The sequence below is a fragment of the Python bivittatus genome, unplaced genomic scaffold (assembly GCF_059951505.1).
Source record: "Python bivittatus isolate LINGU-HERP-01145 unplaced genomic scaffold, Pbiv_v1 ctg000330_np1212, whole genome shotgun sequence".
NCBI classification, from domain to species: Eukaryota; Metazoa; Chordata; class Lepidosauria; order Squamata; family Pythonidae; genus Python; species Python bivittatus.
In genome coordinates this window covers 51,432,411-51,449,690 of record NW_028277058.1, presented here as the reverse complement: position 1 = coordinate 51,449,690, position 17,280 = coordinate 51,432,411, and the positions used below count along the sequence as shown (strand labels likewise).

The 17,280-nt window shown below is 40.8% G+C and overlaps 1 protein-coding gene across 9 annotated transcripts in view; it reads right to left on the bottom strand.

Annotated features, from left to right (window-relative positions):
* CALD1 (caldesmon 1) overlaps positions 1–17,280 on the bottom strand; it is a 191,581-nt gene that overhangs the window by 11,623 nt on the left and 162,678 nt on the right. For 7 of the 9 annotated variants that reach the window (XR_015796278.1, XR_015796277.1, XM_088141303.1 and 4 more), the window contains 6 exons: positions 13,722–13,865; positions 11,276–12,455; positions 10,538–10,615; positions 6,152–6,309; positions 2,991–3,246; positions 1,326–1,466 (listed from right to left, as the gene is read on the bottom strand). Coding sequence is in view for 7 of the 9 variants with exons in the window: in XM_088141303.1 (XP_087997429.1) it covers positions 1,326–1,466; positions 2,991–3,246; positions 6,152–6,309; positions 10,538–10,615; positions 11,276–12,455; positions 13,722–13,865 (1,957 nt within the window). In the remaining 2 variants the exon portion in view is untranslated. The remainder of the gene's footprint in view (positions 1–1,325; positions 1,467–2,990; positions 3,247–6,151; positions 6,310–10,537; positions 10,616–11,275; positions 12,456–13,721; positions 13,866–17,280) is intronic. The other 2 variants (XM_088141305.1, XM_088141304.1) reach the window with 1 other exon arrangement.

Genomic DNA, 17,280 nt, shown 5'->3' with positions numbered 1-17,280 from the left:
TTTATTCAAAGAGCAGTATAAATAGGCTATCACATAAATATAATATTATAATCATTGTTTCTTTCCTGTTTGGGTAGTGAGGTGGATCTGCCAACAGGAATCAATAGAACAAAGAAGCCAGTAACTGTTTTGATCAGAACCAGAATAACTCTATAAACCAGTATTTCTCAACCTTGGCAGCTTTCAGATGGGTGGACTCCAACTCCCAGAATTCCCCAGCCAGCTATGCTGGCTGGGGAATTCTGGGAGTTGGAGTCCACCCATCTGAAAGCTGCCAAGGTTGAGAAACACTGCTATACACAGTCTTATGAAACAAGAGTCACCACAAAAGCAAACATCAGCATGCCCAGAACTGAAAATGGTAAGAAACATACGGTGAACAGAATTACAAAATGTATCTGTAAAATAAGATGGAAATTATAGCAGTTAACAAAGATGCTCTTGGGCTCATCCTTAAATTAGGAAGTGGGACTCGGGAGTCTGTTTTTTTCCCAATTCTGTTTTCTGAATTTGATGTTATTCTATTCATAAAAGCAATAAGGTGAAATCCTATCAGTTAAAAAGAATGGCAAAAGGCCATAGATTTAATGGTTCTTTGCAGCATACCCCCTGGTTTCATGCTAAGCCATGGTTTATTTAATAAGCCACGTTTGCACAGATTCACAAATGGTTCATGATTTACTTTGCATCATGAAGGAACCTAGCCAAATGTGGATCAGCCAACCAAGGCTGAGCATGTTCTATGAGTCCAATTTTAATCCATCTTTAGGAAGTCCAAAAATAGTTGCGCGCATATCCCACTCCTCTTCTTCAAAGGCCATGTAGGCCTTTCCTCGCACTTGCTCCCTTGCCCTCTTAGCTAGAGAAAGTGGACAGATTGGAAGTCAATCATTTGACCTATTCCCAGACAATTTGTCTGCACCCATTGCTTAGGGTACATGCTGTAAACTAGATAGTCAAAATAAGGAAGCCACTTTCTGTCTTTTCAGTGGTTGCTCCTTCTAAAAAGATGAAATATACATTCTAATGCAACTCAGCCCTTGCATGGATGAGACTGACAATATTCCCTGTCTACCTTAATCCAATTCCCAGAAAGCTGCTTGGGTGTTTAAAGTCTGCCCAATTAATTCAGCAAGCAAACTTTTTCCCCACCAGGACAGTGAACATTGGCACCTCCCACCCTCCCAGGGTTTGCTTTGACCATCGCATACAATGCACAGTGTTGCAGTGTTGATTTTTGTACAGCCATGATGGTGATGATTGGAATCTCTTCCATAGATACTTGATTAAAACAACATGGCATCAGCATCTGGAAGGAGCATTACCTTGAGAGCAGAACCTTTTGGAGTGAAGCATTTGAAAGGCTTCTTATCATCACCCTGTGCTTCATCTGGTATCTTCTGGCGTTTCTCAGCAGCTTCTGCCCTTCTTCTCTCAATTTCTTCTTTCAGCCGCCTCTTCTCCTCCTGACAAAAAACACAGGATGGAATCATTTAGCTGCGTGTATCAGCAACTGATCAGCAACTCTGGCTGATCCTTAAGATTCAAAACTGGCAATAGGGGACGGGCCCAGCTGCAGTAACTGGTGTTGTTACTAGCAAGGGGGAGCAAATAATGAAAGAACCATTGTGACGCAAGGTCTAACACTTTGTATATGCGTTGTGGCATCACACACATATCCTAAAGGGCCAGGGATTACATTACATCATCACAATTTGTTTTGTCATTTTAATGAAATTTTCAGATTCTGCAGACGCCTTTGACTACTAGCTGCTATTAAGTTATGCAAAAATGTACATAAAAATTGAGTCACCTAAACCTACTTGTTAGACAGCATAGACACATTACATTCAATGCCTGCACACAGTCTGTGTCAGTTTCTAGGCAAACACTGATGTGTACAGTTGTTCTTAAATGATGTTCAAAATGCGTGCAGTTTATGGACACAATCAATAGATGGCTGACCTGCATGTTCGTTAAATTACCAATACATCTGAATGGTTTCAGGTTGGGCAAGACTGCTGTAGATAACACAAAAAGGTGGAACAAGAGACCAATTAAATGCCCATTGTGCTAAGCCATAGTATGTTTTAACTACAGTATGTTAAACAAATCATAATGGTTTGGTTTATATATGATTCCAAACTCAAAACTACAGTGTGATGGAATTCTCAGACCCTGGAAATAAAAAACGTGTGTTTTCAAAATATTGCAGAACAAGAAAGATGGACATTTGTGTGATACTAAATATGCAATTAGCATCCACCCCATTAAACTAAGACACTTTAAGAAAGAAGATGAAAGACAATAGGGAGGATTCATCTTAATGTAATCAGTGATAAATGAGGGCCAAGGTAGGCATATCCAGTTCCCAATATTTTGTAATCTGATCCCTTGCTCATAAACCTGCTTTCATGGTTCTGAGCTCTGGTAAGGGCCTTATGAGTAAAGGTAAAGGGTGACACATGGTTTACAACCCATGATGGATGTATCCATGCAGCATGTTAATCCAGAAGCAAACAAATCACATAGAATAGCTTCTTGTGCATTCACTATGCTAGGCTAAAATTGAATAAACCACCATTGACTGGACACCACATGCTAAGCTGTAATACAAGGCCTACAAACAGAATAGCTGGATTTGCATGTAATCCTAAACCAAAACTAAATTACTGTGTCACTTTGGGCTTAACCCAATAGCTGCGACATGCTTATCAGTAATTGAATTAACCTGTTTTATTTCTTCATATGGTGCACTGAACTACAGACTAACCAGAAGGTCTGGGTTTACACAAAATGCTAAGACGCACACATACACACACTCTAAAATGAACACTAACCAAGCTTAGCAAGTTGTGTGACTGCATCTATCAGGTCTTTGACTTACCTGATTAAGCAACCTGTGCAAACACAGTCAAAGTGTGAAACCCAGGACATGCCTATTCTAGATTAGCATCCTTGTCTCATTCTGAATGCACCAACTCTGTTACCTCTTCCCGAGCTTTCCTCTCTGCCTCGTCTTTCTTCCTTCTCTGTTCTTCGTCTTCCAGAATCTTCCTCCGTTCTTCGCGCTTCTTCTTCAACTCCTCCAATTCCACAGCTGCCTCTTGTTGTTTCTGCTTCAGCTTCTCAAATTCTTCACTCTCATTTTCACCCCGCCGGCGGCGTAACTCCTCCACCCTCTTGCCAGCTTCTGCCTGGGGCTTGGCACCCTCGGACCCAGGCGCGGTTTTGGACCCCGGTCGGCTGAGAAAGAAAGAAAAATATTTTACAAGGAAGTAAGCTCTCACTCAACCCTGGAAGAAAGAATTCATCTCCACCAGAGACTGAGTACCACTGTGGATGGTATTTCTTCTTAAGGCAGACATTGGTTTCACGGTTTCAAGGGCTCTCCACATTTTAAAACATCAAAACCCAAATCCTCATCTGTTGCTTTTTGAAATATTACATGTAGATTTTAGTTTGGATTGCCGTGTTAGTCAGACTTACAGCAGAAATCAGCAGGACTGTTACTAATTTGAGCTCCCTTGGTTCAAACAATCTCTGCTAAATATGACTAAAAAAGCCATTTTACAGCCCCCAGGAGGTGTGTTGGGAAATGTGCTTCTCACGGGCAGCCCCAGTTTTGTAGAAGATCATCCCTGCAGAAATCCAGCTGACCCCCTCCAGACTGTCCCCAGAAAAAATGCTGAAAATATAACTGTTCCAGAGGGTGTTCTAATAAGAATGGGCCCTCTTTGCTCTCATTTTTGACTAGTTTTGTTCTTGGAGTGATTCTTTTATTGTTTTACTGTTGGATTTTATGCTGATTTTATTCCTACTGTAGATGTCTTAATTTTTTTTCTCCCTATATTGTGCTAACCACTGGGAGTTGTAAAACTGTGATGGGATATACATGTAATAAGTAAAATAAATGTAGAAATAGAGGATAATTCTGAGCAGAATTCTCCCCAGGATCAAAATAATGAAAACAGCATCACACAATCACTATGCAGGCTTCTTCCGTTCGTTACACAGGTGCAATGTCAGGATGCGGAACCTGCATTATATTGGGGTGACACTCCTTTTGACATCTGCCCCATGAGAAAGGAGGGAGAGGTTAAAACAAAACAATTGGGTAATCCAACCATTAGATAAATAGGAGTGTTGATTTCAGTAAGGTACACTAAGATGGGAGGAATTTGGATAAAACAATAGATTCATATAAATTAAGGTAAGCAGGTTTAAAATGGGTCAGTATGCAGATAGGAGAGCACCAGAAAATCCCAGAGTTTTCAACAAGAGGTTATTTTCCAAGTTTACTGATATCCCATCCCACAGAATATTTAAAAATGGCTAGCTATTAATTTCATTTTGATGGAAGTAAAAATGGATGAGGGAATATTATTGCCCCACTTTGATTTGATATCCACAAACATCTTAATATGATGATACAGTACAAATTTAAAGATGCAAATGTACTTCTGAATTATATACAAAAACTTAAAACTTATTATGTGGAGAAGTAGTTATTCATCAAGCATGGGGGAGCAAGAAAAACTATTGTTCAATATTGGAAATATAGAGCTATCTCAGATTAACCATCTTGGATTTCAGATATGTTTATTAGCTGGCTTCTTACTGATATAATAGAAATACTGATAAGTATTATTTATGTGCCCAAGACTTCGTGATCTGTTTAAAAATTAGGCTGAATAATTTGATATATGCTAATAAGGTTTTTGTTGTTTCTTATTTCTCTTTTTCTTCCATTTTTGTATTATTATTGTTATCAGCACCAGCCCAAATCCATCCACTACAGAATGAAGGCTTCTTCACTGACATTATGGACTGTGGTCAACCAAGCCTGTTGATAGGTACAGTGCATGTTGATTGATTGATTGATTGATTGATAGATAGATAATGAAGAAGAAGAAGAGGAAGAGGAAGAGGAAGAAGACAGACATTTCCCAGTTTAAAGCTGACAGAGAATTACTACTTCAGAGTCACCCAGCTGGCTTCTGTGCTTAAGGGAGAACAGAACCTGGATCTCCCCACTCCTAGACCAACTTAACTGCCACATCACACTGGCTCTTTCCTTTTTTGCATATGGAAGCAAAATATTCTAAAAAGGAAAGTGAATCTCTCTCTCTCTCTCTGTTTCTCAAACACAAACAAACAGAAAGAAACTTTTCGCCAACCTTCAGATGATAAAAATGACACTCTGCACCAGCGCTTGTTGGAACACATATAATATTGTTGAAGGGGTGAATCCAATGGCACTGACTCTTTACCACATCAAGGGGGCAGTGGGGTACAGATGGAGCGTTAAGGATTCATTCTGCTTTCCTGCTTGTCTGTCTGTCACTCTGCCTACCCTTTGTTTTACGAGTCTGCTGTCTCAGGTCTCTTCCATCTGTCTCTCTTCCCAGGGATGCATAGATGGAACCCTCATTCTCTAACTCTCCTTCTAGTAGCAGGTAGCTAGCTAGGTGCTAGACTTTGCCTATCCCTGTAATACATTTCCTGTAAAAAAAAAAACCTCTTCCTGTAATAGTTATAAAGCTTATTTCCCTAATCCGTGCTCAGATCAGATTCTACTCTCAGGAAGACTTACATCCTGATCCTCAAGATATGCATGCCCAGAACGCTTTAAACTCCAATGAAGATAATAAATGCTACACGCAGGAGAATTAAATTAAATTTTAAATCCATTTATACGGCCAAGAAGCCAAGCCAATTGTTCTATTGCATCTTAATAGGAGCTGAATAATATTAAAGTTTGCAAGATTAGGCAAGGGCCATTTGCAAGGTCGAGGTGCTGATCATTTAGGGCACTTTTTAAATAGTTGTGCAAGGGCTTAAAGAAGCACACAGAGAGCCCTTGTAGTATAACTGGGCCTTCTAGGTAATACAGACTTTAAGCTTATCCTCCCCTACCTGGTCCTCTCCAGCAGCTGTCATAATTCTGCCCCAGGACATCTATGGAACGCTCAGCTGAGGAAGGCTGATTTATGCTCACTGACAAGCTAAAGAAAGAAACATTTTCAAGGTGATGCAAAAAGGCCATCCTTAGCCTTTGTATGGCAGTGCAGCCTGTTGCAATGAGACCCATAAAAGGCAACAATCGGGTCCAAGTGTAAACGTCCTTGCACAAGAGTGTATATCTTACCTAAAAGCATGCTCTGTGTGCTTCAGCTTATGAGCAGGGAGTTCTTGGAAGCATTCCCCATTTTGTGGCTTTGAATCTGGAATTCCCTTCTTGCGATCCCAGATAGACTTCACCTCTTCTTTGGGCATTTTGTCTCTGTTCAGTTTGTTATCTTTCATCTAATAAGGAGACATGGTTTAAAAAAAAATAATGAGTTACATCCAAGACTCTGAAGTTGCCGGGGGTACCCATCTCCACTGTTAATAGGAAGATAAAGAACAATTAATCTACTGCAAATGTAAAGTCAGAAGAACAGCGTGTAGTTTCAGCTTTGTTCTGTACAAAGGTCCTGAGTTTGGAAAGATCTTACATGAGCTCACAAGGTTAAAATAATAATACTTGCTTCCATTGTCACTGGGTCCTCAGCCCACTGGGGCTCATCTATATGAGTGTGACACAAGGAGCCACATATCTGTGCTAAGTAATCAATCATCAGAAGCATTAAATTGCCTACAAATTCATGTCCAGAATTTTGGGGGGGCAGGGGCAATTTCATCACTAGTCTTGCCTCTTATGCATATTTGCCCAAGGCTCTGAAATGTGTCCTTCCCTTTCAATCAAAAAGGATAGAGAAACTGGCACTTTGCCTCACCCCTAACTAGATGTCCCACTGCCTGTCCAATGTCTGGTTCTGGCTCTCTAGGTTGGGACATTTTCTTGTTTCCATCAAACTGAGTCATTAAGTCCCCTTGCCTACGAAGCAGGATCCGGTTTATATGGAGTGATATTTCTGGGATATGTAAATAATGTTGCTAAGAGCAGTCAAAAGATGCATTACAATCTTCGTGGAAACATTTAAATGGATGTAATAAAATTAATCTCAGAGATAAGCCAAGTAGAGAACTGTCCTCCCAATTTGGTCCTGGAGATGAAGAAAGTTCTGTGCCCAGTTTGTCTTGACTTTCCACCTCCCCTACCCAGAAAAATTCTCCGATTAGTGTCATTTAGAGCTGCTCTTGACCATCTGACTGTCAAGCATGCCGAGTCATGCCTTGATGCTAATTGGAGTTGTGTGCAGAGTGCAGCGTTCCAGAAAACTTGTTCTGGTCTGCAGGAGAGATTAATCTCATGAAGGACATCAGCTAAAGCCGTGGCCAAAGCAAACTGGAAATAGCAAGGAACAACTGCGCAAATGCTCTTCCCTGACTAAACTGATCCTGATCCAAATGGTGAGGAGACCCACCGATCTCAATCTGATTTAGTTTAGTGAGACCAATCCCATTGATTTCATTGGGATGGCCTTCATGAAATCTGAATTCAGTTTAGTGGCTTATGCTGCTTTCAGTATTGCTGTTTTTGGAAAAGCATTTCTGGGGTTCATTGGGCAATTTTCTTTAGAATATGTCTAGAGCAGGCTCAGTCTGGTACCATTAACTTCTATATTGCCCCACAGGATGACTCAAGCATGTAACGTCTCTGGAAGACACCAGTTGTAAAGGCTACTCTAGGGGGCGCTATTTACTTCTTTTTCCTAATATCAAGGCAGAAAAGCATAACCACCATGTAAACGTGACCAGATGAGCTAATTCTACTTTATTGTAAAGCTACATTAACAGAATCTTGCAAGTCTTGAAATTGCATCTCTCCCCCAGTCTCCTTTACAGCCCAAGAAACTAGGGAGGGTCTCTTCTGAGCCTCTTGCCCCGCCCACATTCCTGCTGTGGTCTCAGCTGCCTTTCATCTGACTGTTCCCTTGGCTGCATCTCTTTGCCCTGTCTCCCAAGGTCATTCCCACATACCATTACACCATGAGAGGCCTGGGCTAAAGGCATCCACAGCCCTGGAACTAATCCTGCAAAAAGAAACTTGGTATCTTTTCCATAAGGGTAAAAAGTACTTTGGAAAAGTGATATTTACATGAATGAAATGAAATTGCTTCTTCTGGGATGACCTCTCCTCTGGCAGTGAGAAAGCCAGTCTATTTTTTCTGCCTTGCAGATCTCTCTTATGTGAAGAAAGAACTGGGAGAAATTCAAAACCTATTCCTCACTGCACTAGAAATTTAATGGTATTTCTGGGACAAGCCCGGATCTGCCAAGCAAGGAGTTCTGGGTTTGTTCCAAATCCCCAGGGGGAAATTATGGTAGCAATCTGAATTGGAGAGAGGGTGATACAGATCCCTGCTTCCATTCCAATAATGGTGTTAGCTTTTGTCTTTTAATATGCACATTTTAATAATGTACTTCCTTAAAAAAATTAAAGATGCCTAGATATGTTTTCAGTAATCTGCAGTGTCATTTAAACATGGTTGATTAATGTAGTATTGACTGGCTAAAATGCAGGGGGGTTAATAAATGATTAACTCTTTAAACAGTTGGCTAGCAGCTTTATTTATCACAAAAAGTGTTATTCTATATGTTTAATGCTTCCTTTGGAAATTCCAAATCCTGGGCCTAAATTTCAGTTTCAGCTCAACTTGTGAGCATACGAGCACAGTGATTAGGCTAAGTGCTTATCTTCTTATAAACATAAATGCATTAAAAAGGGGGGAGGGGAACTCTGCAAGCAAAAAAGAAAACAGAAAAAATGCTGTTCATGTAGTATGTCTAGCCAAACTGGAAGCAGGAAATACCACAACTATCATGTCATGAGAAAGCTTGCTTCAGGACAAACTTTGCAGTCCAGCTCTGCACACCCAAGATCTTAAGGCAGTCCAGAAAATAGAATAAATTCTCGGATGTAAAACAAACTCAAAACAGACTGGGGAAAGGCAGTTTCACATGAAATGAAATTTCATTTTGGTCTAGCCATTTTCAGTTTTTCCAGGATGACTGACTGACAGCTAAGATTCTCCTGGCTGCTTACAGTGGGTAGGCATCGTTATTGTTTAAGTATTAGTATCAGCCAGAACATAAATGCTTTTTCAAAAGGACTGTTATGAGACTAAAAATGTTGGTTACTCCGTGTAATTTAGGGAACGGTTGCAGCTCAGGAATGGAGAAAACAGTTTGCACATTGAAGGTCTTAACTTCATGCCATGCTGAAATGGCTTTCTGCTCATTGAGACCATTGCTCTAGCTAAGCAAGTGCTGTCTACATCACTGACAGAGAACAGTCCACCAGAGACTCCTACAGAAGTCTTCTGCATCAGCTGGTACCTCCCCCCACCCCTCCCCATCTCCTTCTTTTCAACTAGACATATCAGAGATAAAATTTGGAACTTTCTACAAAAGAAACATCCCCTCTACCAGTGAGGCATAGTTCCTTGCTGTCCCCAGAGTCTCCCATTAACCAAATCTCTGCACTACTAAAAATGATATCTGTTTGAGCCTCTAGAAGACCACTGTCAATCAGTGGGCCAGAGTGTAAGGCATGACTATGTCTAAAAAGTAACATCCATGATTTCCAATTAGAGCTATATTCAGTGTAATCCCATATCAGAATGAGGAGTTTATTTCAGCCTTCCCCAAAATTTCTCTTACAGGCATTTTATAAATCCAGACATTAAACAAATGATCCATTCAAAATAATTATAATTCCCCTAACAGACTGATTTACACTGTTGTTGTTTCATGGATGGCAAGTAAAATATATGATAAAGCAGCTTGATAAAAATAACAATATCCTCACATTCAGAAGTAGCTAACCTAAGAGTACATTTTGGTACCTGCAGCATCCTATGTGAAGATTATTAAAAATGATGGTTTGACACCAATAATTTTACTCACCATACAGTAAAACACCATGGCACCAGCTTCTGAGTTTAAGTAGAAATGCAATGCACCACTTTTTGTAAAGAAAGGGGGAAAAGTCAAAAGAAGAAAGGAGACTTTGGAGAGTGCATAATTTATATTAAGAAATAGAAAAATCACTGGGTTAAGTTCAGATTAAAGAACTAAAGATATCTTGGTGCATCCATAGTCTAAACCTTCAATTCCATCAAGAAAAGTCATAAAGTGGAGGGAGAATTTAAGGGAAGAAAGATTAACTGGAGGTCACTTAGGAATTCAACGCAAATCCAGGACCAATTTTTATGACCCATGTTGTGTTCTGAGATATGAACTCAGCTCAGTGAAACTTAGAACACTTATCTGATGTTCATCATACACTGAAGAAGCAAGTTAAATAAAGATTCAGCTCACAGTACAATGTAAAACCAATTGAAATATCCTGCTTCATCATACAGCCAGTTTTGCAAAGCTCTGGTCTGCTTTTGACCAATATAATCTTGATAGAACCTTCAGGATCCCTGCTGGAGAAAACATGACCTTGAGTCAGGTTGTTCCCATGCTAGAAACTGCATCAATGACTTTTGACTTTTGCTATGGGATGTCATGATGAACACAGGCAATATGGGGTTTGATTCTACTTCCCACACGCCCCACCCTTCCCCCAAGCAATAGTTACCTCCTCTTTTCTGAAGGCTGGCTGAAGCTTCTTGTCTTGTAGCTTTTCCCTTTTAGCTTCCACTTTATTTTCTTCCCCCTTTTGCAATATTTTTCAAGAGGAAAACATCAATCCTGTCACAAGCCCTATTAACAGCTGCTACTATCATTGCTCTACAAAGCTGTGCTCATACAACCTCTCCTCTGGTGCAGCTGCTGCTGTGCACGCAATTCCCTTCAGGTGGCACAGTGGCTTTCCTCTGCACATTGGCGCACTCTCTTCTGCTCTGGTGTGCTCGTGTTGTCATATATCCCAGCAGGATTCTGGCTGTGTTTGGTTCTAATACGTGTGGATGCTTATTCAGCATCCTACCACCAAGGTTTCCTGGGTGGTCATTCATGGCTCATGCTGTGCCTCTGGACCTGGTGTATACCTTTGGCTACCTCCCTTGGCCAACCATCAGCCACAGAAAAGGAAGATAAAGAAGCTGTGAAGAATTGAGCATGCCTAGATTTCCACAAGAAGAGCCAAGAAAACAGCAACTTAACCAAGTGTCATGCACTGATCATGCTATGGATAGGTGAAGCTAGAAGCTTAAGTCCAAAAAGAAATAAAACTTTGGCAAGAGTTAGTAGCCCAAAGTGGAAAGAGATAACTGAACAAATTCCAGTTTCTCTCTCTGTCTTTTTCTGGTGAAATGCATTACATTTTCTACAAAACACAGGCAAACTGTGGTTGGGTGCAAAATGTTTACTGTACCTGTTTCCTGAGGGAAGCTGCTGTGATGTTCTCCTCTTGGAGTTTCTTCTCTTTTACCTGCTTCTCTTCTATTTTCTTCTCATCCCCCTTCTTGCCTTTCAGCTGGTCTACCTTTTTCTCCTCAGACTTTTGTCTGGCCTTTAACCTCTCCTCTTCTAGTTTAGCCTTTTCCTCAGCTGCCCTTTTAGCCTCAGCTTTGGCCCTCTCCTCTGCCTCCCTCTTTTCCTTCTCCTTAGCCCTCTCTCGTTCCTCAGCTGCTTTTTTCTCTTCGGCTGCCTTCCTCCTCTCCCTCTCCTCAGCTTCACGTCTCTCTTTCTCCTGGGCAGCTCTTTTCTTCTCCGCCTCTTCCTCCTCCTTCCTCTTTCTCTCCTCCTCAGCCTTCCGCTGTTCCTCAGCCTTCACTCTCTCCCGCTCTTCTGCCTCTAGCCTTGCTTTCTCCTCAGCTTCCCTTTTCTCAGCTTCCAGCCTCTCTCTTTCCTCCTCTGCTTTCCTCTGTTCCTCAGCTTGGGCTCTCTCCATTTCCTCCCTCTCAAGCCTTTCCTTCTCCTCAATTTGTTTCTGCTTCATTTCTGCCTCATTGTCTTCCTCCTTCTTTTTATCTATGGCTACTGTAATGCTGATGACCTCCTCTGAACCGGCAAGAACATGGGTGTCATTCTCTAATTTGTCCTCCTCTGCATTTACCTCAAGATGCTTTCCCTCCAACACTGCAGATTCCTCTTCATTGTCTACATTCTCCTTCTCTACTGTTACTTCTACCTGATTCTCCTCTGGGGCTTGTGGCTTTGGTTTCTGGTCTTCCACCTCCTCTTTGGTTTTCTCATCTTTCTTCTCATCTTCCTCATCCTGCCCCAAGTTGTTCCTCTGGTATGATTTAGTGATGGTTTCTGTTTCCTCCACTTCATAGCGTCTTCTGTGGGTTTCTACTTTTTCTTCCTTTCCTGGGGTTTCATTTTCTTCCACATTATTCACCATTTTTCTGCTTGTGAAGGACACGCTCTCATCAGTAACGGTTGGGTCAAGTTCCTTTTGGCGCTCCAGTGCTTCTTGAAGACGCTTTTGACGTCTTTCCTCTCTCCGTGCCATCCTCTCCAGAAACAGAGAGTCATCATCTCCATCACCTTGAGTAGTCGTAACAGTGGTCACTGTTGTGGTAATTTTGGACTCTCCTTCTGCAATGCTACAAAAGATGCAGAGTTTTATTTTTATTGATTTGTCTGCTGCATTTACTTTTTATGTTTCCTCCTGGAGTTCAGAGTGGCTTGCTTACATTGCCTTCTGCCCTCCCCATTTTATCATCATAGGTAAGTTTGGCTTCATGATGAATTGGGATTTGAACCAGGATCTCCCCAGTCCTAATCAGAAAGTTAATCTGATAATCAGAATATACAGTATGTGACTCAGGGATGAACTGTTGGGCTCTTGGTGTTCCCTGAGCTGATGATGTTACCTGGCTGAATAACAAAAAATCTTCAGGAAAACAACCAAGCTCAGAGAACCACCACTTATTTAGCGTTACACCCATCACTGTGACTAATAGTACTTGGTAACCATATTTGTTCAAAGAAAGCTGATAAAAGTGACTTCAGAAGCTGGAGAAACTCACAGATGGATCAGAAATTATAATTATATACAGTAAAAAAAAAATTTCTTTGTGCAAATCTTTGCAATTTGGTCATTTCTTTGCTCCATGTAGTGGTCCTCCAGAGTTTTTTAGATCACACTTGGCTTTGATTTTTATGGCCCCCCCCCTTTTTTTATAGTGAGTCTAACCATTAATGCAAAGACATGAACTTTTTCATTCACCCCAAAGTTATTTATTTTGACTGTCAGAGTTCCTCCAGGGTCTCATGTAAGGTTTTATATCATATTCTTTTTAATCTACTGTAACTTGAAAATGCCAAGAATCTCTACCCATCTGTGCTTCCAATCAGGACCCCCAAAATTTTGGGACTAGTTCAAGTCTCTAAGTGTAGGATATGAGAAGGGGCTTATTGGTACAAAACTACCTTTCTGTTTTGTTTGGTTTTTTAAGGCCTTTTTTTTTAAAAAAAAAAAAAGTTGCTTGTCTTGATGGTGAGAAATCAATGCTAAACATGGAGCAGGATGGAGGATACTTGGTCAACAGTCTGATCACAGAATCAACTTCCTAGAATATGGGGAAACTAGACCAATATTGCTTGGAAACTACTACTGGCTGCCCTTTTAATAATAAAAATGCATTATATTAAAAGATTGTTTTATATAAGTATATTCTCCTAATCAGGAAACTGATTCTATAAAGCTGCACCTGGAACTTCCTACCACTTTAGAGAATGGAGGATATAGAATAGTGTATTAAAGGACAGGAACAATTAAATTGTTCAGCTCTTCTTCCATGGTTAAATCCCCTTGACATGACACAGAATGAAAATCCACCAAAGCTATTCATATGGCAGAACCTTACTTATTTTGGGCATTAGCTTCAGGTTTCTCAGTTCCTTGCCCTAAGTCATCCTCTTCTTTTTGCCGCAGTCTTTCTTGACGGGCCCGCCTGCGCCGCTCTCGAGCAGCTTCTTCCTCATCATCATCATTTCTTTGATAGGCTAATCTGCAAAACACAGTTTCAAAAAGGCTAGATCCTGTATTCAGAATGCCACAATAATATCTAAGGTGATTACAAGACCACAAATATATTTGCTGAAATACTCTACATAATAGACATTTATGTCATACTATTCTGAGCATACTAAGCATATTTATTTGTTCAGCACCATCAAAATAAAATATCTCTTTATAGGATAAACAATAAAATGTCTCTGTACCCCATGATTAAATGGTAGAAACCTCTAGCAAGAGGGAAAGGAGATTAGAAAAGTCAAGGGTAGAATGGGATGAGGCACAGAAATTGCACACTGTCAATATATTTAAGATTTGTTTCTTCTCGAGACTAAGAATTAAAGAGTGAAGCCAAAGGCTTCATGGAAAGTCAAGAAAATGGTGCTACAGAGAGATCTTCATGTGTCCAAAGCTGCAAGGTCTTCTACATTCCAAAATGCTTAGATATATCTTTTCTGACAACTTTTTGTTGTGTTGGAAGCAGCACTTAGAATAGTTTTCCTCAACCAGATATTCTGCAGATGTGGTGGGCCTCCATACATCATATCCAGTGCTAGCTAGAAAGGAGGAAAGGAGCTGCAGGCAAACACATCTGGAGGACATCAGGTTGGCTAAGGCTATCTTAGAAGGAAGAGGAGGATGAAAGCAGAAACTTTCTCAGAAGAACTGAGAAAGGGCAGATGATTCAGCAGGAATTCTGAATTGTGGTTTAATGAGTTCCTAAAACATGTAAAGTCCAACTGAGCTCTTGGGTAACACTTTGTTTAACATGCCAGAGCTAGAATGGAAGCTTTCACTCTAGATTTTTTTTATAGCATTGGCATAGTTTATGAGGTTTTCTCCTATCACCCTCGTATCTATAACCTACGCTAGGGTCTCTTTCAAATCCCCAAATACTTTCCAAACTCTCAGAATCCAACTTGCAATTGCCTTCAGTGCAGCCAACTTCAAAACACTAAGAAACCAATTTTAGATATAAAATGCTCCTTTCTGCTGAACGCTGCCTGGACCTCTTCCATACTGTGTGTGTTTGTTCTCCATCCCTCTGCTCGCAAATTAAAGGAATGGTGAATGCTGAAATGGTAGTATCTTGATATAATGCCACCACAGCTGAACTTCTTCAAGAGGGGGAAAAAACCCAGAGCTGGGACTTCCTGCCACTGGGAAAACTGCCTGCTTCCAAGCTTCATGGAGCTCCCATGTTTCAGCTAGAAAACTAGATTTGCAGCAGTGTGATTGCTGTATGACTGAGCCAGAAATACATGATCTCAGCTGCTGAATAGGGACGATGTTATGGGATCACAAAGGCATAGGGCCATTTGGCCCAAATGCTACATATGGAAGTAGCCTAGGAAGCAGGTTCATAGCAAGAACTGAGAGAGCCAAAGCAGAGAAATGGAAACAGAAAAACCTTCAGCACAAGGTTCCCCAACCTGGTGCTCTCCAGATGTATTGGATCAAACACTTTAGCCTGCATAAACAGAATCTGGCAGAGAAAGCAAATAAAGGTCCAAGCAGATGTTACACGATTTAGGCCAAAAGCAATAGCCGTATTTGTGGTTTCCTGGCTTTTGTAATGTGAGGGTGGTAGTGGTGTGACTATGAAACACCATGACATTCTGAATAAGGGTAAAGCTATATTAAGCATTTACATAAGGGAAGAACCAGAACTTTGCCACCCAATTTGCCTATATATAGATTCTTGATCTAAAGGTACTTCAGTACTTGCTGGAATTCTTGCATTATTTTAACCTTTTTAAAATAAATCTTTCTAATCAGAGCCCTAAGAGTTCTTTGGGATTTATGATTTCCAGTCCAGAGTGCTGCAAGAGAGTCTGACAAGCAGGAAATAGATGACCAGTTGCCATTTTCGATAGCCATGGATTTAGTGGAAGTTCTGACAATAAGGAATGTTTAACTGGGCTTTAGGTCACTTTAAACTCTCCATAGTAACAGGGTTTGTCACAGCTTCTAAGGTTTACAAGGATTTTATCTTAGTAAACACAAAAGTGAGAAAGGCAGAAATATCATGGAGTAATCATGGATCACTGAGCAAATCCTCTTTAGATGTCTGTCTACTCTGTGCTAACTACAAAAAATGCCTACGTAAAGCTGGCACACCCACTGCATATGTAATCTGCAAAATGGCCCTAAAACGAGAAACTTGGAAAGCAAGAAGTAGCTGCCTTACTGCCTGGATTCACATAACACATTAAGTCCCAAACCTGGGTTAACAGATCATAATAGAGAACGTCAAATACCATGCTACACCCAAACAGAAAACCACATTGTATCTTAATATGATGCCCTGCTTTACACAATCGACTAAGACAGTGGTTGGCTTCCTGCAGAATGCTGAAACCCAACTATCCATTTTAGTCCAAGTTAACATGTTGTTACCACACAGACTCAGTGCTAGGTAAATCCCTTTTGGCTGACCTCCACCATTTGTGCCCCTATTGGGATAGACAGGAGTGTGAGCATGCCTGGAAGGATCAAGTCGGCCATGGGAACTGGGGGTTGCATCCACTCTCCAATGCCTCCCCATGCTGCAGATACAAATGCCACCCCCCAGGTTCAGCAGAAAAGAGACAGAATAAATAAAACGCACAAAGACTGCTTGCATATTCTAGTGTAGTGTTTCTCAATCTTCACAACTTTAAGATGTGTGAACTTCAATTCCCAGAATTCTCCAGCCAGCATGCCAGTTGGGGAATTCTGGGAGTTGGTCAATACATCTTAAAGTTGCTGAGATTGAGAAGCACTGTTCTCATGCATGACAACTTCCACACTTCATTTGTGGCCCACCTACCAATATACCTGGCCACTAGAGGACCATGTCCTGGCAAAGTTCTTAAGGATCAGGGTATAGACTTTCCTAGCCTGCCTGCCTAAGATTCTTCATTTTTCTCAGGCATTCTTCTATGGCGTTTCCCTCTCTTTGCAGAAAAATTGATAGCAAAATAAAAGTAATGGAAAATACTGATACAAAAGGGCAAAATTCATTTTGCTTTCCTTCCTAAGGTACGAAAAACTCACTATCGAAAATAAGCAGTGCATTTTTGTTCACTCCACATTAAACTAACTTTTTCTTTGTCTTCAGCTTCTGATCAAGCCTCTTCCCTGGTTCAGTGCTGGGAAAGCAACTCCATCACACCAGCTTACGCTGCGCTCTTGAACACTTGATACGGCCTGTAAAATGTTCAGCTGCAAGTAAGATTTGATGAGATGGGTGCCTGGTCTCTCTTTATCTCCCCTCACTCAAAGTGTTTACGGCATGCTCACCCAACTTTTATTGTTGCTTTGGAATTGGCATTTACAGAGTCTTAACTGGAAAGAATCTGAACAGAACTCTTCTCCAATCTTGCACCTAAGAAATTTTAAATTAATAACTGTCTTCGTTTGTT